The sequence below is a fragment of the Bactrocera tryoni genome, chromosome 1 (genome assembly GCF_016617805.1).
Source record: "Bactrocera tryoni isolate S06 chromosome 1, CSIRO_BtryS06_freeze2, whole genome shotgun sequence".
Taxonomy (NCBI): Eukaryota; Metazoa; Arthropoda; class Insecta; order Diptera; family Tephritidae; genus Bactrocera; species Bactrocera tryoni.
The window spans coordinates 44,545,188-44,568,691 of record NC_052499.1 but is presented as its reverse complement, the minus strand read 5'-3'; the positions used below and the strand labels follow the sequence as shown (position 1 = coordinate 44,568,691).

Genomic DNA, 23,504 nt, shown 5'->3' with positions numbered 1-23,504 from the left:
AAAACCATTCACAGTAGTAGCTCAATTATGTGTCATTCAATAGCCGTCACTCCCTTTCATTTTCTCTATTGTTTGAGTCTAAATTTGCAGTTGTGCATAGTTTTCTAAAAAAATCTAATTAATTTCTTGTGCATACCAATTAAATAACTAATAGCTCTGCCTCTAAACATTTAACTAAACGTGAACTGTATAGAAATGGATTAAAAATTGTGTTTTCTGTACCAGGCTAAAGTTAGCTAGATGTAAGGTTGCAGCGAAATGAAATTTTTAATAATGACGTAGAAATTGAAATTTTATGAGTGTTGAATATATAAAACAAGATTGCTAGATATAATCAAAGTTTATGAGTGCTAACCAGTTTGTAACTACCACTGGAAAAGTGAACTAATAAAATGAGTAAGCCAGAAACTGATTCGGATAGTTCTGAGGAGTTTTTCGACGCGGAGGATTCAACGCCAAATCGTCTATCGACATTAAGGTTTGTATACTAGGTGCGGGTTTTGAGATGTTTGATAATATTCGTAGAAGATGTTTTCACATGAAAACAAACAAATTCTTTTTGATCAACTTAATATTAACATTCTTAATGGTATATTCTTTCTCGCAGTCGGAAATGTAAGATATCACTTGATGGCGCACAGGCGCAGGATGGATTTATATTCCCTGAACCTGCTGTGCGTGTAAACCCTTCATCTGACAGCGATGCAACTCCAATAGGCGGTGTAACACCAGCTACCAGCAGTCCGACAAGCAGTCTCAGCTTGGGTGTGCGCGGTCCCAAGCAAGACATGTTTGTCGAACCTAAACCCGTACTGGTAAGAAATTATATTTGATTGACAATTGACTTAGCCGAAAAAATAAACTTTCTTTAAGTTGTTGGATTGATTCGTTTATGTCGTTATTTGCATGCAATTGTTTTAATTAAGTTTATGTTTGGCAGTTTGTTTGTAAATCTACTAGTTGGTCAAATATATTTATATATTTTTTTACTAAAATTATTATAAATAGAAAATGTAAAGGACTTGCAAGCCCAACCAGTCTGTAAATCAGTTATTGAAGTGCTTCCGATTTCACTTTCAAAACCATATTCGGATACTTGCGATGGGTCTTACATAAATTAACAGTTTTGTTATTTCACCCATTACTTCGATTTGTTTTATAATTGATTGATGCCACTTTTATTAAGCTGTCGGCAGCCAGCCGTTCGTGATAATAAATATAAATTAGCATAGAAGTAAGGCAACTTTCTTTGTGTAATATAGCGGCAGGTGTTTACAAGCTGCATATACAAGTTAAAATTAAAATTTCGTTTAAAATTGAATACCCTCATTTAACGCTCAAACCTTTCGACGTTAAATTTATTGCATACCAAAAATAAAAATATTGACGCCGGGTGAGACTAAAAAAATCTTATCATTTAATGAGTGCAATTATGTCATGGCTACGTTTTCGTTTACATACTTAAACTCGCATTTGATAAGATATAATTTATACGTACATATGTATGTACATACAAATTTGTTGTTTGTGTGTTTGTATATTTTCACTTCGCCTTCTTTACGGGCGTAGACACCGCATACGAGGTTATAGCCGAGTATAAGTATATTCCAAATAATTGCTTAAAAACGCCTGATTAATTGAAATGATTTGCAAAAGAAATTTGTGACAAAAAGGAACACTGAGTTGTTGGAATACAAAAAAGCCTTTGTTGTTGTTTTACTGTATTAAATTTTAGTGAAATTTTGTACGCATCCTTTTTCCCCAAGAAGTGGTTTTACAAATTGATCGATCAAACTCCAATCCTTGTTTGGAAATTGTTTTTTTGTTTTCAAGTTGTCTTCACAAAATTTGGCATTGATTATTATCAAAGGCAACGGTATAATCTACAAAAAAAAAATTTCAGAAAGAAATACTTTTGCATATAGCTGTCATACAAACTGGTACATCAAAATCAAGTTCTTGTGTGAAATCTTTTGTATTTGTAAAAGTGTATTTATGTGTCACCAAAGTTAACGTTTTTCTTTTTCTGTATGACGAAAGTGGAATTTTTAACAACAACAATGTGAAAGGAGTGTTTACGATCGCAATGCATATATTTGTTATTGTTAATTTTGATTGTAGAAAAAACTGGAAATTTGTTTAAAAAATGCGTTTAAATATAATATACTCACGTAATAACTTTGTGTAAATTAATATTTATGTTTTATTTTAAAGTATATTTTTCGTCCATAATCAGTGTAATCACTGAATATAATTATAACTTTTATTCATTGTTAATTTGTTCCTTTGTTCGCTTGCTGATTGTAGATATTTTTCTTATGTTGTTTAAATTCAGTTATTGTATTATAATTTTATTTACGATTTCTTTTTTATTTTCATATCCTCTTTCGAAATCATGTAACAAACAAAACAACAATGACCAAATTCGTAACGTAGTTTGGTAGGCAGCGCTTTCACGAATTGCGTCAATGCATGCAAAATGATGAAGATGATAATCCTGGAAACACACTCACACCTGATTCTCAGGTATTATCACAAACTGTTTTTACTTTCAATTACTTAATTTATTTATTATTATACAAATCTAATAACTTAATTATTAATAATCACACACTTACTTGTACCGATGCAATATTAACTATTTATGTCACTTATTTAGCATAACTTTCTAATCAATTTCATATATTTCATATGAGGTTTGTGTTTTAAGAAAATTGATTTTTAATAGCAACTTAAATTAGCAAAGTTACACAATATCAAAAATATGGTTTAATTTCAAGTCAAATTTTACAAACCTCATATACTAGAACGGAACTTATTTCAGTTATGAACAGTAATTGTATATATTTCCATATATTCATTTTAAATACAGAATAGTTCCACAGATGGCGTTTTTACGAATCGCACGACGCATCCGTTCAAGGTGATAGAGAATGACACCATGAGCATACAAAGTATGACCTCATTGGGTCGCGTTGGTCGCATACTAGCAGGAAATATTGATCCATCAGGTATGTCTGTTTCGCTAATCGTTTTGTGCAGTTACTGATTTCTAGCTTTCTTATTACAGCTATGAGCGTGGACCGTGAGTCGCTAGCTGCATATTCTACCGCTTCTACGAATTCACATCAGTTGCAACAACAACAACAAATACAACAGCAGCAACAGCAACAACAAATGTACTTTCAACATTTGCAGCAACAGCAACAACAACAGCAGCAACAACTACAGCAAAACTTGGGTATTATGGCACCATCCACCAGTAATAATTTGGCGGCTTTGGTTGAGCAACAAAATGCTGCGGCTGCGGCAGCTGCTGCTGCAGCGGCAGCACCTCGTGCCAGTAATGCGTCACGCATGAACAACAAATACAATACGACACCATCGCCATCACCAACGCATAGCCAAACATCCACAACAACAATTGGTGCTGCTGCAGGTGCTGCAACAAGGCCGGCTGGCGATAGCAAGATAATTTTTCAAGAGCCTGATGTGATTGCGAGCACCAAATTAGCACATTCGAAAACAACAGATTCGATCACTTCAAGCGGACCGATTGCGCCACCGCGACGCAAGAAAAAGTCCCGCAAGTCAACCAGTTCCTCGGATCAGTACAGTTTGAATGAGGCGATGCATACGTCCGGTGCTCCGGACACGGAAGATACCGACAGTGATACACGTTCCGTGAAGAGTGTGCTCGATGTACAACAGAAGTTGCGCGATGACATTGCCGAGGAAATTGACCGCTCTTGGAAAGAGAAAAATGCGATGGCAAGCGCGAATGCTGGCACTGTACCTATCGGCACAGCAACAATAAATAGCTCAGCGTTGCATATGTCTGTGGCTGGAGGCCGAACACACAGTATTGGCATGAATGCGCTCACAATGGGCATTACCAATATACCTTTAGGTCCAGCCATGACTATGGCAACGTCAACGGGCATCGCATCGGCATCCATTGCATCGCTGGCACAAACTTCCACATGCAACACACGGCCTGTCACTACAGCCACTGTGGGCGGTTCTATAAATCGTATTTCACATTCGCTAGGCAATAGTTCAACATCGGTTTACTCGAAGCCTAGTCCATCGAATTCGGCAAAAAGCAATTCTGCACCTGGACGTGTTAGATACTTGTATGTAATCAAGATTATTAAAAAAACTACATAAATGTTATGCCTTAAAATAAGTTATGCTGCTGGTTTTATTTACAGTTCTATTGATCCCTCACAAGGTCTCAATCTATATAAGGCCACACAAGGTGGTTGTGTCGTTAAGCCACGCGACGAGGCGTGCAATAAAGCTGAGGGTCCCACGCAAGAGGAGATCAAGCGCATCGAACAAATTCTGATGGATGACGGTGCTCGTCCCATTTTGGCTGGCACAGGTTCGAACAGTTTGGGTAGCGCCACAAGGTAAGCAATTTCAACGATCTTGGAATAATAGTTTTATTGCTTAAAGTTATGGGAATTAAAGTAATGTTCAAACAATTCAAAACTAGTGAAATTAGCCAAATGTGCGCAGACAAAGATTAGATATTCTTGGCATTTGCAGGAATTGTGAACGTGCGCTAAATATTTCTAAATTTTAATTATAAACAATTTTGCATACGAAATCTACAGTCATTATTAGACTTAGTTCTGAACCCTTTGTGTGCATTCCGGGCACAAACAAATTAAGTTTAATTAACATAATCTGTAAAACTTGAAATATCTACCATAAAGCTAACTTAACGGTGAAAAGGTATGGACCGATATCACTAAACTTTGGTAGCATATCACTTTATGCTAAGCGAACTGTTTTTACTTATTTTTATTAAATTAACACATACCACATACTATCCCGATTTATAGGTTAGAAGCCAATTATTTCAAGGATTTCCATTTAATTTCTTTAAGATATTTTATAAATTATTGATTAAATATCTTTTGATTGAATTATATCACATATTTACCTATTTATTTTATATATACTTATATTTTTAAATTTTTATAATTAATTAAATTAAAAAGTAAAATATTTTCATTTATTTATTTACGTATTTAAACTGTAAAACAAATGAAAAAGGCATTATTTAGGCATTTATAAAAGCTTTTTACAACATAAACAGGCTGACAAGACAGTATTAGGGTAGCGAATTTTCCAAAAAGTTTTAAATTTCTAATTCAGGATGTTTTTAATTAAACACTGAAAATTGTATATTTTTTATCCCAAAATCGTAATTAAAAATTCATGAAAAATATAAATCGTTTGAATGGGTAAGTTTGGTGACCAGTGCTTTAGAGTATTAAATATGATGCCTCTGTTCGAGCTCCACTTGAAAATGGAACACAAAATAAGAGACGCCAAAAAATTTAAATTTTAAAAATTAAAATAACTTTTTTTGTGTGCTTTTTGTTTGCCACTAAAACTTCAAAAATAAATTTTCAATCCAGGTTTTAGGATTACTTTTTTTTAAATGCGTTATTTGAGATTTTATGAAGTTAATTCAATCATTTATATACTATGAGTAGGGTATTTTAAGTTTACCACCAAGCTTTTAACACCCAGAAGGAAGCTTGGGAGACCTTACAAAAGATACATATACAAAAATGATCAGCATAACGAGTTGAGTTACTTCAGCCATGTACGTCTGTCTTTCCTGGCGTCAGTCTGTATATACACAAATTAGTTCCACAGTTTTTGAGATATCGTTCTGAAATTTTGCACACGTACTTCTCTTCCAAAGAAGCTACTCGTTTTTCGGAATCGCCGATATCGGACGATTATATCATCATACTATTTTAACGATCAGAATTAAGTCCTTAACTTAATTTTTTACTTGATATCTTTAGCAAATTCGGCATGACTTTTTCTCCAAAGCAGCGATCAAAATTAAGTTATTGTATGAAATATTTTGTATATGTGAAAGGCAACCGAAATTAATGGTTTTTCTTGTTTTAATGCATTATTTGCAACCCTGCACAGTATAGAAAACTGATTGATATACTTATATTAAACCATTCGGAAAGTGAAGTTTTGATGCTTTTTTGTATTTTATAATTTTTACCATATTATTTTCATAGCACAGCAGTTTTCGCCAGCTAAAATGTAAAATGACGTAACATCAATTTTCATAAGAATATACAAATATATTGTACGATTGAAAACCCCTAATTAAGTTTATGTATTAATTACCTCATTTAACTAAATTAAACTTACAACAATCTTTTCTACGTAATTCTAAAGCGAATCAAATTAATTTATTTACATCCAGCTTAAAGAAAATAAAATAAAAAATTAACAATTGAAAGCAATTTTAAAATCATAACTATAAATATAGGGTAAGAATTATTTCATAAAATGTATTTGTTTAAAGCGTGGCCGTAAGCTATCTCAGTTAGTTTAAAGTTAATGTCAATTAAGGAGGATTTAAACGAATAATCGCCAAAACTCATTATTAATCCGCCCAAGCCAAAGCTTTCTAACCATTAATAACATATAGAGGATTTAAATGAACTTTAGTAAATTCTCCAATTCTTACAGCAATCCCTTTGACATATTCATTATATACAAATTGACCACGTTGAAAGGGCCGTGGCACTTGAAGATCAAGTTAGTGTTTCAATTCTGTTTTTTTTGATCACTTTTTATGGCTCAGAACTCATTCACCACTTCAATGTACATACTTATGGTGCACAAGAGATATATTTGTACATGTAAATAATAATATTTTCGCTGAAATCGCTTCTTATAGCTTCACTAACATACATACATACATACTTGTGTATTTTGCCCACTTTTTATCGAACGTCTTGAGCAATTAGACTTTGCTAAAGTTCATTTAGATTGCTTAATTAAAATTGATTCTTGCTGTTGTTGTTGTCGTTATTTAAATATACCCCCAACTAATGTCCGACGATTTGTCCTCTTGCAGATATCCCTCTCTTGTGTACCGTGCAAGCAGCGACAAGGAGCGTCGCAAATCCGCTGGCGATGAGGATGTTCTCAAGCAGATGAACATCTATGTGCGTACGCGCACTAGTTCTGGCAAACAATTAACCGATTTTGAAATACTCAAACAGGTTCCCGTCAAAAATTTAGATACCGGTGAGAATATGACATTGTCGGAGGTACGATCGCCACCAGTACCCGAAGGTTGGAATCCATTGTCGTTGCATATACTGAAATTGACGTCACATCTCGAGGTGAACCCAAAGGAATCTGATGAGGAGAGCGTCATTGGTATACCGCCATGCAGTGAGGGTCAACCGCCGGATGAGGAGGAGGGCGAAGCGGAGGATGGCAGTCGTTTGAAGAAAAAGACGGCGCGCTTTAAACGTTTCCTCGGTTATACTGTGCGCAAGACGGTGGACAAGGCTAAATCGCTGGCGTCTGAGGTGTCACATGCGCGGCACAAAGAGGACGTTGCCGATATAACGGATGTCATGAATCCGGAGGCGAATATCAAAATAAAAGCGTCATCTACGAATAAGGGACCATATGAATTTACTAAATTGCAACATGTGCAGGTTGGTAGCGCTTTGAATGGTGGAAAATGGTGTGGTTATGTAAGCTTGTTTTCTCTGCTTTTCTGAAGGACTTGTATGGCGAACACACCGGTGCTGTTTGGTGCATGAAATTCAGCTCTTGCGGTCGTCTTTTAGCGACCGCTGGTCAAGACAAAGTGCTACGCATATGGGTACTAAAAGACGCCTATCCATTCTTCCAAGTAAGTGCGCTTCTTTGTTAGTAAGCCTTATGTGCTTCATTTGCTTATGTTTACATTGTTTCACAGGATATGCGTACCAAATACAATGCGGATCAGAAATCATCGCCTACACCCTCACAAGAATCGCTTGTGTCGCAACATTCGGAGGAGGCGATCGCCATGGCGGCCGCGGCTGAGAAATGCACCGGACCATTTATGCCGAAAGCATTCTGCACGTATATTGGACACACCTCGGACTTGCTGGACGTGTCGTGGTCAAAGAACTATTTCATACTGTCTAGCTCGATGGATAAGACTGTACGTTTGTGGCATATATCGCGCAAGGAGTGCCTCTGCTGCTTTCAACACATTGACTTTGTCACGGCAATTGCTTTTCATCCGCGCGACGATCGCTATTTCCTAAGCGGCAGTTTGGATGGCAAATTGCGCTTATGGAATATACCAGACAAGAAGGTGGCACTGTGGAACGAAGTGGACGGTCAAACTAAATTAATTACGGCGGCGAATTTTTGTCAAAATGGACAATTCGCTGTAGTCGGCTCGTATGATGGTCGTTGTATTTTCTACAACACAGATCAGCTGAAATATCACACACAGATACATGTGCGTTCAACGCGTGGCAAAAATCGCATTGGACGCAAAATAAGTGGCATCGAGCCGATGCCGGGCGAGGACAAGATACTCGTCACATCCAATGACAGCCGTGTGCGCTTGTATGATTTGCGTGACTTAAATTTATCCTGCAAATATAAAGGATATCTGAATGTTTCGTCGCAAATCAAGGCCTCCTTCAGTCACGATGGCAAGTATATAATTGCTGGCTCGGAAAATCAGTGCATATATATTTGGAAAACGAATCACGATTACTCGAAACTAAGCTCGGTGAGTAGTAGACGAAGGCGACTAGACTACTGAACTGCAAAAATAGTATAATTATAATAATGTTTTCTTGAACTTTTCAGGTGCGCCGCGATCGCAGTGACTTTTGGGAGGGCATTAAGGCGCACAATGCGACAGTCACTTGCGCTATTTTTGCGCCACATCCAGAGGCCATCATAAAATCGGAGCCCGACGAAATTGGACACAGCGAAAAGGTTAGCTAATCGTTGATACGTGTTGCTAATATTTTTTTTTTTTATTAAATTTTCAAGTTGTTGGCGCTGAAAATTAAAACTTTAAAACAAATATTTAATTAAAATTTTATTTTTAGTGAAAATATAGTTTTTTTTTTAATTGAATAGTAAAGTTAAAATTAAAATTTCAAATTTAATTTTTAATGAAAGTTGATTTTTTTATATTGGAAAATTAAATTTTCAATCCAAAATTTTTTTGGTATGAAAAATTGTAATTTTTTTTAATTTAATGGAAAAAAATATCATTTTAAATTTAATTTCATTTAATGAAAATTTAATCTTTAATCTTTAATTTTTGAACCCCCCATTCTTAGATTAAATATTGAATTCTTAAATACGAGTTTTTGGGACTATAAATTGAAAATTATACAAAGTTAAAAATTTAAAACAAATGTTTACATAAAATTTGATTTTGTAATGAAAATTTAATTTTAAATTTAGTTTTTAAACCAAAATTGTTGGGCGAAAAATTATTATTATTTAAAATTGAATAGTAAAATTAAAATAAAAATTTGCAAATTTCATTTTTAATGAAAATTTATTTTTTTAAATTTGAAAATTTTATTTTAAATGAAAATTTATTTCTTTAAATTTGAATATTTCGTTTTAAACCCAGATAAGAATTGAAAATTTTTAATTAAATTTAATTTTGTAATGTAATTTTAATTTTTAAATTTGAAAATTTAGTTTTAAAACCATAATTTTGGGGTCGAAAAGTTTTTGTTTTTAATTTAATAGTAAAATTCAAATTTTAAATTTATATTTTTAAATTCGAAATATAATTTTTAATGAAAATGTAATCTTTAATGCAAAATTTTTGTTATTAAAAATTTAAAACTTTATATTTAATTTAATAGTAAAACTTAAAATTTGAATTTAATTTTTAATCCAAAATTATTTTGGGATGAAAAATTTAAAATTTAATATTTAATCTGAAAGGTCCTGAACTAAAAATTGTGAATATCATTTAATTTAAAATGTCTAGTAACAATTAAAAAAAATGCTTTTTCAAATTAAAAGTTAGAACGAAAAGGGATAAAAAAGCAAAAAATATTTCTTTCTAAAACCCTATAGCAAACAATTAAATCTACATAAATAAGACAAAAAGAGCTAAACCACCTTGATATTTCATTAAAGATAAGCATACGTTTTTAAAAGATAACCAAAACTCCTTTTTTAACTCTGGAATTAAATTTTTCTTCAATCTGGTAAAATAAATTTTTAATCCTGTTTTTGAGATTTTTTTCAATACTGTTATTGAGTTTAAAAAATTAAAAATTATTATTATTTAAGATTTTCGGGACAACAAAATAAAAAAAATTTATTGCAATGTTAATTCATTTATTTTTAATGCATTATTTGCCTACCTGCCTTTATTACATTATAACCTCACATTTCAGATGCAAAACCATCAGCCGGATCCGCTTGTCGAGCAGCATAAAAAAGGTTGTGGCTATGTCATGGTTAGCGCCGACTTCAACGGTGCCATTAAAGTGTTTATCAATAAAACAAAGCCGAAACACAGCAGCTTACCGTACACAGCAATCGCAGACTAAGCTTATTTACATATTTAACGCTGAATTTTATAGTTATTGATTAAAACAAAGCTAATAGAAAAAGAAAAAAAAACAGAAACAACAAGAAAAGTGATATTGGTTAAGATGGCAACGGCATTAGCGCCAATTACGAAGTTTAAAACTAAACATTTGTTTCGTCTAATAATAAATGAAGACTAAAACGAAAACTAAAAACGAATACGCCTTTAGGCCCAATTGTGGCAATTAAAGTGAGTTCGTGTGTAGTAATACTATTAATGATAAAATATAAATTATGTAACTATGCCACATGTGGCGCCAGGAGAATTAAGCCTTCTCCAAATTTGTTAAATAATGCACCCTTTCTTATTTCTGCGTTAAACCCAGCATATTTATAACCGATCAAGAGAGTATTAAGTATTGTATATTGTCGGAGCTAATATTTATATAAAAAATATATACAAATATTACATGTATTTACTATGTTTTTGTCCGTACTATATTTTAACCTATTTAATTCTGCGCCGTACTGCATTGTATTGTCATGCGAATGTGTTATTATCGATAATAATAGCAACTATAATGTAGCATATCGTTTTCAATTCTTGTAAGTTTTCAAATGTTTGATTTGCTATTGACGAATACACACACACATACACATACATACTAAGCTAATAAGTATTAATTATTACATTTAGTACACAGGTGGACTAGTCTCGAAGCAATACAGAACAAACACATATAAATATTACAATAATTAATTCAAATCGAATTGGGATTAACTAAGAAATGTCAATTCGTTTAGATAGCACATTGCATAGCACTGCATTGCAGATTTGTTTACTAAGTTGTAAAAAAGCCAATTAACTATATGTATATGTATGTATTTATATTGCTAATACGTGTGCATGTAAAGCAGGTGATTATGTGAAGATAAACAAAACATCAAGCAAAATAAAATGCAATTTATTTTATTTACAATAACAAAAAGCATTTTCAACAAACGAATCTAATCTGCGCCAAATGGGGCTACAACTTGTGGATTGATATGTATTTTTTTATAAACCGACGTTTGTATCGCAATTTGTAACAGCCTCGAGAAAACATTGGACACCCTATAAAGTATATACTTAGTCTTGGCATAAATTCTATTACAAAGCTAACAATGCTTACAGCAAACAAGCACGCGGGTCTGTTCCCACGACAGTCGCATCTAAGTAACGGAGCGGCACCATGCCTCGAAATTATTTCAAGAATGTTTTCTGCCGCTACGACAACAACAACAAATGCACAGGTAAAGTGCCGTTATTTTTAATGATTTTAATGTCGTCTTCTTCTTTATTGTTGTTGTTGTTGTCATTATTGCACGGGTACCTCATCCCCGTTAGGATGGTAAGAATTAAATAGGTTTTCATTCTACGAGGTCGGACCAGAGTGTCTATTTTTTGGCGTAGACACTGCTTACGAGGTTATAACCGAGTTTACAACAGCGCGCCAGTCGTTCTTCCTTTTCGCTGTTTGGCGCTAATTGGAGATTTCTTCTCCACCTGGTCTTTCCAACGGAGTGTAGGGCTTCCTCTTCCTCTACCTTTCCCGGAGGGAGCTGTGTCAAAACTCTCAGAGCTAGAGTGTATTTTCATCCAATCGGACGACATGACCTAGCCAGCGTAGCCGCTGTCTTTTAATTCGCTGAAATATGTCAATGTCGTTGTATAACTCGTACAGCTAATCGTTCTACCGACTGCGATATTCGCCGTTGGCAATGCGGAAAAACTCAACGCTAACTCATCAGCTGTTGTCATCGTCCATGCCTCTGCACCATTTAGCAGGACGGGGATGATGACTAACTTGCAGAATGTGGTCTTTGTTTGTCGAGAGAGGACTTTCTCTCATCCGAAGCGGTTTTGTCCTTTTCATAGTGGGTATTTTTTTACGTGGCGGTTCCCAAACCCCAGCGCCGACAGACCTAATATATGTTCTACGTGCACTGAGTCCCCGCATGACTCTAACAACCTCCTAGTAGCGTCGGACCTGTTAAATGCTTTTGATAAGGTTAACCACATAATGTTACTAGATGATTTTATTCCCTTTTGGCTTAGCAGATGAACTACGAATTATCTGAGCGATGATCCACATTCTACTCTGCAAAAAATCTCCCACTGTCGGTTAATAAATCAACAGTGATTCTATTCTTGTGTGTAAATTGTAAATTAACTTATTTGCCGATAGTGGCAATATTTCATCAGTTAGCTATCACAAAGATTTGACAATTTGCACTTCGCGTACGGCCACGATTGCGATCAATATACTGAGCCACAACATCATCCTCGTAGTGCTGATAATACTTGATGAAAAAACAAAAAGAGATTGTTGCCTATATGAGTATACAAGGCAATCTACCGGTCGGCCCTAAACTACGTCTCGATATCGTCGTGGGCAACTAAGTTAGGGGCACTTTAGGTTATGAGATCGATCCTCAGCATAAAACAACAGTAAGTTGTGATACCTAAAACCGGATACAAATGTCTCCTGGTTCGCCGAACGTAAGACTACCGAGGTGTTTTCAACCTCAGTCATGCACAGGCTAGACAATGGAGGCGAAAGTGTTCCTGGATATTTACACCTCACCTTCCTATATACAACATGTTCAAACTGCGACCAACATGATATTTAGCCTTAGCGATTAATGCCTGTTGAACAATGTCCAGTAAGAAAAAAAAATCAGTTTTCAAAAATGTCAAAAATGTCAAATATTCAAACTTTTTTATTTCTGTATCAATAAAAATAAATGTACAATGAAAAATGCAAATGTGTCTCATATTCAGAGAGAATAAAAGATAACAAATATTTTGGGAATGTTTAATAATTCACATCTTTCATTTCCCGTGCAACAAACCGAACATTATGAATAATGAAGAAAATAATGAAATTTATAGTATAAAATAATGAAATGATAAGCGAATTCATTTATAAACGTCAATATACGGGTAACTTTATGACCCATACCCATAGTAGGGCAAAATGTAATAGTGTCTGCAATTTAATTGTGCATATATTTTTCTAAGTTTTTTTATAAGAATAGAAACTATCCTGTATAAGCGGTTGATAGATGCGAGCGTCCCTCTGTTTACGTGCATAAATGTCGGGATCGTACAAATGCACCTCCATGATGTCATCCACGTTCTGCTGATAGGTGCCCGAACCAGTGATGGCACCTGAAATAGTGGCCGAGTCCAAGTCACCAACGTCATCCAGACGCATGAAATCTGTCATACTTATGGCTGTTGAGTTGTCAAGGCGCTTCGGCTCTTTCACAATGCGCGCGACCAATGTGCGCTTGAGTACAATATTCTGCAAGGCTTGACGTATGTCTTTTTCACGCAGGCGCGGATTCGGTACCAGACCGTGAAGGCGGGCGCGTATTGTGCGCAATGGCCAACTGATTAATTCGAGCGGACATTGTTTGAGTTGTGCAATCGACACCGATGCCGTGTTCAAGTAATCAATGAACAGCACATCCACTTGCTTGGCAAGGGGATTGTGTGAGCGTATTAGTGCGCGATACCATTTCTTGTCCTTCTGGTATTGTGATAGGCAAATGGTGCGCGGTTCGTATGCGGTGAGCATTGGCGCGGACTTTACCAAATGTTTGATGCGTCTCTGTAGTTCCAGTTCGCGATATTCAAATTCGGTGAGGTGTGGTAGAATTTGAACAATTGTCGGCGTAACAATCGAGACAACGCTGCATTCGAAGGAACGTTTGCCCACTGGTATTTGTGGCATTTTAAAACATTCAATGCCGCTGAAGTGTGAGAAGACCGATGACGTTTCATTTGGGTAGAATCGATCGAATGCAGATGTTTCCATCACCTAAAATGTTCAATAAGAAAACATTAAGCGTTGTTAGAGTTTGGATTAGGACTCGTCTAAAATAGAATTCAAAATAGTTTACAAAATATTTACAGGAGCAGTCTATGGTGCACACGTAGAATAATAATTTTAATACTTACTCTCTGAAGTTTGTAACACCCAGAAGAAAACATCGGACCTATTACCCCTATACATACATTGTTTCATTGCTATAAACACGTTATATTTCTGTGAAATATAAAAACAAAATGTGTTTCCATTCCAAAAAAGAATGATGTTGTTTAAAGGCTTTATGGTAACTCTAGCAATTCAATAAAAAAAGTTTTTTCTAACAAATATTGTAGGTAATAAGCGGATGAAAACGAAGTTTTATTGCTATAAAGCCACTCATACCGATCAGTGCCATTTAGAGTTATAAATTAATTTTAATAAATTGTATTAGCTAATCGAAGAATAATCAAGAGCATCCTTAACGATAAAGAGAAAGGACCGTTCCCACGACAGTCGGGACTACGTTACCAGAACGGACCCGGCCAAGGACTGTCAATTCGGCTAATTCTGCCGCTACAACAACAACAACATAAAGAGAAAGGATATCTAAACGCTTTGAATGGGGATGGTTTCATCCTAACATTTTACGTGAGCAAATGTTTTGCCCGAAATCAAATGAATAAAAACTCCCTATGCAGGATTAAGAAAAATAATATTTTGAATAATACGGTGACGGCAAAGTAGACTATGCGCTTACAATAAAACTTTACTGTTAGTCCCAGGTGATTTTTCCGAAGAGAGATTTACGAAAAGAGCCGCGATATTTTTCAAAGCGCTACATATTTCGGCTGAGGCTCACTTATGGAATGGTGCGCATTTTCAAATTCTGGGATAGTACCCAACGGTGCAGTGCCAACGCATTCTCTTTTTGCCGAATGAATAGTGTCGAGTACCAGGAGGTATTAGAAGCAAATCTGCTACCCTATATACACAGTCATCCGCACAAATCTTTCTCTTTTCAACAAGACAACGCAAGGATCCATACGAGCAGGTCAACGAAAACGTGGTTTTAACGTAAAAATATCGATCTTTGGGAATGACCAGCTTGTTCTGATCTGAAAACCGCTATTTTGGATACATTTTGATACATTTATTAACCTCAGAAATGCATTCTCATTACACCAACTCAATGCCAAAATGAATATTCGGACTTATTAATGGTAATGGAATCACAATAAATTATTAGGAAAAAAGAGAAATATGTTTCTTTCCTTTTTTGGGATGGAAGGGCTGTCTTTATAGCAATGAAACACCGTTTTCAGCGCATTGCGCTTACTACCTGCAATAGCAGCAAAAGTAGCGATAAAAAATGCTTTTTTTTATAGAATCCTTATAGTAGTTACCTTAGAGCTTTAAAATAACATCATTCGCTTTTAGAATGCGAACATATTTTTCTCAGTATTTCTCAGAAATATAAAGTCTATACTATAGTAATGAAGCAAAGTACACACTGTCCAGAAAGTATCGAGAATTCTTCATTTAAATTGACATAAACAGCTGCTGTAAACATACTAGTTGACAGATCGTTGACAGATCGCGCTAATTTTTGCCATCATAATTAAGGACAGTTATACCAACCCAGAAAATAAAATTTACCTGTCTTCCATATAAGCGGGAGATGAGAGGGGGAAATGAAAAATTCCCGATACTTTCTTGACAGGGAGAGATATCGATCTGTAATTTGCACACGTCTTTTTCTTCTCAAAAAGAAGCTAATTTGTCGGATTCAATATAGCATATATCTGTCATAAAAACTCATCTATCAAAAGCCGGTCTTATACGCAAAGCTTTTTTATTTGTCTAGATATCTTCATGAAATTTGGCATGGATTATTATCGACCGAAGAAATTCTATCTGCCATACAAACTGAACGATCTACACGAAGAGAAAGATCTATTCATATCCTTTTGTGCTATAATAAATGCACCAGTGAAGGGTTTTATAGCTTCGGTGCAGCCGAAATTTACATTGCCATTCTATAAGATCCATTAATGATTTCTTCAAAAATCACTAGCTATTAACGGTAGGTTTTAAAGGGGAAATATTTCCGTTACATAATTTGATCTTATGCTCTTAGGCAAGTGGCTGCCTTCAGACTTCTGTGTTGATTTTAAATAAATTGTTCGCATGAGCTTATTCATTGAATATATAGAAAAATTTGGGAGCAATATATATATCGTCACCTAAAATGCAAAATAACATAACAACATTTTCGAAAATTTACAGTGGCGTGAATGAAACACGAAATAAAATGGAACAAGAGTGAAAAAAATTTGTAATATTGGTTAAAACTGGTTCATGTATGAGCGCAGAACCTGAAAATGTTGGACATATGTAATATTATGTATGTAACATGAAGTAGTGAATCGTAATCAATAGGATACTCAATTTCGATTTTTTTGATGATACGTTATTTCGCATTTTAGGTGATGATATGTGGTTTTATAAGTAGAGAATGTTCTATCTTCACAAAACTAAAATTCCCAAAAACCCAACTCACCAGATTTGAACGCTGTGAAACGCTAACGCTATTGTGAGTTTCCAGTTCAATTTTTTTAATCTGTTCCAGTTCTTTTGTTTTTTCCATTTCTTTATCTTTATTTTTGTCATTTTGCCGCTCGGTTTCGTCAGTGGTGTGCCAATAATTCAACGCAAAACTTTGCTCCAACTCAACAATGGCGGCATCTTCATCGTCCTCCCCAAGGCCCCAACTGGCGGCGAGAGCGCCGGAGCCATCAGCGCCAGCGACATCGTTATCACATTGCATTGCGACCAATTCATTTTTCATGAAATTCTCGCTGCCATACAAATTTTCCAGCAACATTTGCTTATGCAATTGCTTGTACTCATTGGAGTCGAACATGCGTTTCTTACAGGGTGGCGTGAAAGAGTGTTGCGTTGGTTTTTGATGCTGTAGCAATGCTAATTGTGCTGCTTGCGCTGCCTGCATTGGTGAGAGCGCATTATTTAATTCATCATTGGGACTATCATCACTATCCGAGTGATTATCGCATTTGTCCAAATTGTATATCAGTTGATCGAGGCAATCATTGACTGTATCGTCATTATTGTCGCTGCCGTCATCGTCGGCATCTTCATCGCTTTTGTTGTCCTCATTTAGTTCAAAAAAGTCGGATTTAATGTGTTTAAATTGGAACTGTATCAAAAGAGAAAAAAAATAAAAGTATAAATAAATGTGAAACTGTGAATGAATGTGAAGGATTAATATTTTCATCTTCTTTAATATCCAGAGAACAGCTTGCCGCTTCTTTTGATATTGATTGCCTTCATATGAATGATTTATTGATTATTTGCATGTCACAAGTCATTCTTAATGCCATATTTTCTACTTTTTTCTAATATTTTCATATAAGTAGGTATTTTATATGGCATTTTTTGATCTTTAGAATTAAATTTGCGTACTCCATACCAAATAAATTGAAAATGTTTTTATTTTTTCAAATACACAATTTTTTACTCTATAAATGATTTTTTTTCATAAAAGTTTCTCTAAAAGTTATACGCAGTTAAAATTATGCATCAAATGTTCTATAACCATTTCGTACACCATGCCGTATGAGCAACCCAAAATGTATAAATCACTTGTATGAATGCTCAAGTCAATTGATGTATATTTATATGTAACTGCGTTTAACTTTTAAAAGAATATATTTGTTGAAAAAACATTAAACCATTTTTTATTGAGCGGGAAATTTTATAATAAAATATCACTTTTTCATAGAGTTAGATTTACTTGCTTAATGCAAATATCAAAAAAATCATTTGTTGTATACTTCTGAAGAGAGATATAAAGTGAAAAAAAAAATTGTTTTGTTGGATCATGGAAAAAACTGAAACTTCAGGGGCGTTTAAAAAAAAAAAACAACCAACTTGGGAATTAATTAAGTTTTATAGATGAACTCACCATTTTATCTGCTTCCATGAGGGGTAATGCATTGTCCTCATTTGTAAGTTCATCATTGTTATCCGTAGTCGATTCTATATCAGCCATAGCTTTTAAGTCTTTATAACTAGGCTTGAACTTATCTCTCACCTTTTTCTTATGAGACCGATCGGAGAGCAAAATATCTCGCTCAACATGTCCAGCGCTGATGAGATACTCTCCAACATCCATATTACCCAGGCGCATACTGCATGCCTTTATCGGTTTTTGTAGCTCTGAAGTTGCCACACGTATGGAAACTAGTTTTTCAACAACTGTAACATGTATTATATCGAGTACATCTGTCGTGTAGGCGCCGTCCGCGGATTTGGCACGTATCCCTTCGATGCGATATTTGTTTGCTATGCGTGGTAACTTCGGGAATGGCGCAAATGGTAATAAGTCCTGCAATTTAACCGACTCCACATTACCATAGTCAATGAATTGTACAATGAAATCATCTTTTTCCTTTTTCTGTACGATACCGCGGTAAAGACGTTTGTCGACATGATAGCGCACTAAGCACGCCTGACCCGGTGTATATATGGGTATGGAAGTTGTTGGCATTTCATATTCACCATAAGTTTTCATAATTATCTCTCGTAAATGTTTTAACAGACCCTTATCATTGGCATCATGTAAATAGACAATAGCTTCATAATCCACATAGGTCGGTATGGCGGCGAAAATTGACTTATTAATTGGCTTCGACTGCAGCCAGGCCTCTGGTGCTTTTGCAGTGAAAACTGTTGGCTCGCCGCACGCTTGACTATCTAACGCGAGGTCCAAAGTGAAGTCCATTTCAGGTATATGTTTGGTATCATGATCGTCAGTTTTGATGGAATTGTCAGAGTCGAAGGCGTTGAAAGCTTTCCCAGGACGCTGTGAACGGCGATCAATTTCTGGAATGAAGAAGATGATATCACCAATAATTTATGATTGTAAAATATGGTGATGATATGAATGTATTGATCCTTAACAAATTAATTGTTCAAATGTTTACAACCACATTTTGTAAGGGAACTCATGCATAATAGCCACTCTACTAGCCAAGGCTACCCATAACAGTATATTGTATTGCGTATGGATAGTGATTTCAATATTCAATAACATCTTTGATTTTTGGTTAGCTTGAGTGGCAGTTACATTTATGCTGTATTAGTCCGATCAGAAAAATATGTTCAGAGACTGTAGCGATGGCTTTGGCAGAATCCAAGCCGAATTTAGTGAAGATATCTTATTAAATTAAAAACTTTTCCATACAAGTACTTGAGTATGATTGGTCAGTTGTTTGATCGGTCTGTTTATTTAGCAACTATTTGCTATATTTGCTCGATATCGGCGAATTCGACAAATGAGAAGCTTCTTGATGAGAAAAGCAGGTATGCAAATGTTAAAATCGTTATCTCAGAAACTGAGGGACTAGTCCGCATATACATTCTGTCAAGAAAGTATCGGGAATTTATAAATAAAATGAACCTTTTTCAATCATCATCCCAAACTTATTTTATCGACTTCAAAGTAACATCAATTAGAAGCGATGCACATGTGCCAACGCTTCTCCCAATCGTCAAAACATTTTCTTATAGGCACTTTCCTCGATGGCCTTCAACTCTCGCGTCGAATTTGATGTCTTCAATTGAGACAACACGCATCGAGTTCCCCGAAGTGGACATTTCAGTGCGAAGAAAGGTAAAAGTCACATGGAGCTAAATCAGGGAGATTCGGTACTTATTCAATGATATTTGTTGAGTGTTTGGTCAAAATTTAACACAATTATTAGCCTAATTCACAAATATTCAGCCTAATTAAAAAAATTTGTAAAATTCGACAAACACTACTGAGGTCGACTGACATAAACAGCTGCTGTAAACACGCTGGTTGACAGATTGCGCTAATTTTTGGCATCATAATTAAGGACAGTTATAAAAATTTCCCTGTCTTCCACATAAGCGGGAGATGAGAAGGAAGTAAAAAAAATGTATTCAAAGTATTCGCCATTGCTTTTTACACATGCCAATAGAAATGATCGTCTTTAGAAGCAAACCAATCAGACACTAAATTTTTCTTCCGCTTAGCCAATTTAGCCAATGCGTGTCCCGTCGATGAAAGCAAATTGTAATCGGAAGGAGCCAAGTTTGGAGAATACGGCGGGTGCGGTAGCCGCTCTCTGCAAAGTACTTTGATTGTAACCAGAACCGATTTTGCTTTGTGTGCAGGTGTATTGTCGTGTAATTTAATTACTTTGCCGGTTGAAACATGGTTAAAAGTTTTCATTTATTGTCAGTAGCAAATAGTATTAACAGTTTTACCAGGTTTTAGAAGCTCATTGTATACCAAACCCCTCTTATCCCACCAAACACAGAGCATTGCCTTCTTACCGAATCGATCGGTTTTTGCAGTCGATGTTGATGGCAATCCTTGATTAACCCATGATTTTCTCCGCTTAGGATTTTTAAAATAAATCCATTTTACATTGTCAATGACAATTTGATTTCTTTCATGTCCTTGAGCAAAATTTGACAAGTATTTTTTGCGGTTTTCCATTTGTCTTTCATTCAATTCATGTGACACCATTTTCCACACTTTTGGATCTTTCCCAACGGTCTGAAATTATTTGCTGTGCAACATTTAACATGGCTACCATTTGCCCTTGGCTCAAGGGGTTAGGTGGGTTTCAAAATTTCAAAAAATCGATTTTGTTTTGTTTGTCTTTTTAAATTCTATAACTCCTCTAATTTTGCAAACATCTTTAAAATAACATTATCTAGTAATTGAACGAAGGAATTTGAGTTTTTTATATTACAACTATTTTTTTAGAGCCAATAAATGGCGAAAAATTGATCTAAAAATTAGATTTTTTGTTTAAAGTTCGTTGAAAAATTCAAATTAAATTTTTTTTTTCCTTCGTTCAAATACGAGATTTACATATACATACATGAACTAACGAGATAAATTTGGTTTTTTGGTTTTAGTTGAACCAATGATGAGTTATGCTGTCCACGGCGACAGCAGTTTTTTTTGAGGCGCCCAGGGAAATGAGGTCCCAATGGCTGAATTTTCAACATATTTTTATAAAAATTTCAGAAAATACCATTTAGATGTGTATCTTTAATATGTCACATAATATAAATAAAATATATAATTGTAACTATTACAAAAAAAATCGTAAAAATATACTTTTTTTGAACCTCTGAAATCCACCTAACCCCTCAAAGTATCATTTTCCTTTAGTATTGCTTGCAGTTCGACATTCATTTCTTATATCAATATCATTAGCTCTGAACCGTTGAAACCATCTTTTGCATGTTACTCTGATAGATCATGATCACCATATGCCTCGACAAGCATTCTACGCGACTCTGCAGCACTTTTCTTCAAATGGAAACAAAAAGTGAATGCTTGCCGCAAATCATCATCATCATCATCATGAAAGTTTATCGTTTTCAACACAATAAAAAATGTGATGTTTGTTCAATGACTTTAAGGTTATTGAATATGGTATGTTTGACAGACAACAAATTTTCCCTATCAACATATTTGTTTCTTAAAGCTCACGCCATACCGGTACACCTGGCATATATTTTATAAGGTCTCCGAAGTCTTTTTCTGGATGTTAGAGACCTCGTGGCAAAAAAAAATATGTTTTCACAAAATATTTAAGGTGCAATGATTTTTTTGAATATATGAATAAATACAAAAATAAGTATTAACATTTACTTTAAATTGTATATCCAAGGTATTTTTAATCTAAAACTCGTAATATACTGCTTAAGACTATTAGACCGAATTTTTTAAGACCGCATGGTAGTAATAACTATATTATACAATGAGTGACCTTTGCGTACATTTTACTTATTTTTCACCATTACTCACCTGTCAGTGCGACATTGCTCACAAAATTCTTATTCCACTCCTCCATGGTAATCTCACCCTCGGCAAACTCTATTTCTAACAATTTATCCAGCTGTTCTGTTACATCTAAACGTTGTACGGAATATGCGAGACCGGCTTTCACTAATATACGATTGATTATCGAATGCTTGGTTATACATGGCGCTAACGGATCTTCAGTTTCAGTGATTGTACCCCAAAGCACGATGGGCAATGAGTTGGAACCTGGCATACGTTTGCCTTGTAAAGTGGCCGAAAGGGACTCAAAAGAGCTGACGCTGTGCTTGAAGCAATCGATGGCGGAATGTGACCAAGTTGTTGTGCCGCCAGTTGGCTCAACACAAGCCAAGTGACAGCGATGTACGGCATTTGTTACACGATCCAATTGATGATCTATAACACGGAGTTGTGCACTGGTAATGTCTGAAATGGTAGCGCCAATATCGCGTAGGAATACGGTATACAAATCAGCTTCGATGTCCGCTTTTATAGAGATTATAATAGCACGATACCATTCACTGGGGCTGGACGTTTGTGCGGCGTGCGTCTGCTTGGTAAGGTCACTTTTATATTTAGTATTGACCAAGCAGTGATTACCAACAAACCAGTTGTTTGTGCTTTGTGAACATAACGACAAACTTGATGTGTTCGATTGATCTTCGTTTTGTGCTTGCTGCAGTTGATTGTGGAATTTGGCAATCCCCGTTGTGAGACTGGCAATTTGTATATAAAACTCACCAGGATCCACTACATGTACAACCTTAACCGACGTGCGTTTAAGCACCTTGACAGGTTTGTCACTTTTCACCGCTGCTTCTGTAATATTGGCAGCCTCTTTAACGTCCTGCATTGTGACATCTTTGCCCTTGACGTTAGTATTGACTTGACTGAATTGCATGGCATCTGTTAATGTATTAGTCGGCAAGCTTATGCGTTTCTTTGGCGTTTTGTAGACTTCTACCACTTGAGAACTCTCGCCAGTCGCCACGCAGTGCCCATATTTAACGAGCATAGCTCCAATATTTATATCCATATGCTTTTTGCTGACATGCAACGTTACTCGTATTGTAGCTTGATTTGTGGATAGTATGGTCATTTGTAGTGTGGGATTGGCAGCTAATTGGCTAAATTCGCGTATGGCTTCGGATGTCCAAGCATAGCTATTCTCTTGCAGCGGTTCAATGTCTGCTAAAGCACATTTAATGGTGAACTCTTTTGGGGTGCGGAATTTATTTATGAGTGGAAAAATTTGACGCCAATTGACTTCATGTTGTGAGCCCTCGTCTACGAGGTGCACGCTTATTTTTCCTACCAAAATAAAAGTGCATAAATATTATAAGCAAATTAAATGACATATTAACGTCATA

At 35.3% G+C, this 23,504-nt stretch overlaps 2 protein-coding genes across 6 annotated transcripts in view; one reads left to right on the top strand and one right to left on the bottom strand.

Annotated features, from left to right (window-relative positions):
• The first annotated feature begins 66 nt into the window (after nt 1-66).
• LOC120772741 lies at nt 67-10,855 on the top strand. 5 transcript variants are annotated; one of them, XM_040101519.1, is made up of 12 exons: nt 67-478; nt 608-815; nt 2,437-2,526; nt 2,873-3,011; nt 3,071-4,136; nt 4,191-4,415; nt 6,917-7,007; nt 7,065-7,511; nt 7,580-7,711; nt 7,778-8,593; nt 8,674-8,805; nt 10,245-10,855. In XM_040101519.1, exons 1-12 carry the CDS (start codon nt 393-395, stop codon nt 10,398-10,400), a joined length of 3,588 nt encoding a protein of 1,195 aa, XP_039957453.1. In that variant the 5' UTR covers nt 67-392; the 3' UTR covers nt 10,401-10,855. The 5 variants fall into 5 exon arrangements, with proteins under 5 accessions (XP_039957453.1, XP_039957447.1, XP_039957439.1 ...); XM_040101513.1 differs by having other exon boundaries at nt 4,215-4,415; nt 6,917-7,511; XM_040101505.1 differs by having other exon boundaries at nt 6,917-7,511.
• Nucleotides 10,856-13,250: 2,395 nt separating this feature from the next.
• LOC120766963 overlaps nt 13,251-23,504 on the bottom strand; it is a 231,070-nt gene continuing 220,816 nt past the window's right edge. Inside the window, exons 10-13 of the mRNA XM_040092752.1 lie at nt 22,120-23,445; nt 18,226-19,145; nt 16,801-17,457; nt 13,251-14,249 (exon numbers count right to left, since the gene is read on the bottom strand). Of these exons, the coding sequence (XP_039948686.1) occupies nt 13,440-14,249; nt 16,801-17,457; nt 18,226-19,145; nt 22,120-23,445 (3,713 nt within the window). The 3' untranslated portion in view covers nt 13,251-13,439. The remainder of the gene's footprint in view (nt 14,250-16,800; nt 17,458-18,225; nt 19,146-22,119; nt 23,446-23,504) is intronic.

Excerpts from the sequence above, each read along its gene's own strand:
- LOC120772741 (XM_040101505.1), top strand. The coding sequence starts at position 393 with ATGAGTAAGCCAGAAACTGATTCGGATAGTTCTGAGGAGTTTTTCGAC. Across the intron at positions 4,137-4,190 it reads CCTGGACGTGTTAGATACTT|TTATGCTGCTGGTTTTATTT; the intron begins GTATGTAATCAA and ends CCTTAAAATAAG. Across the intron at positions 4,416-6,916 it reads AGTTTGGGTAGCGCCACAAG|ATATCCCTCTCTTGTGTACC; the intron begins GTAAGCAATTTC and ends GTCCTCTTGCAG.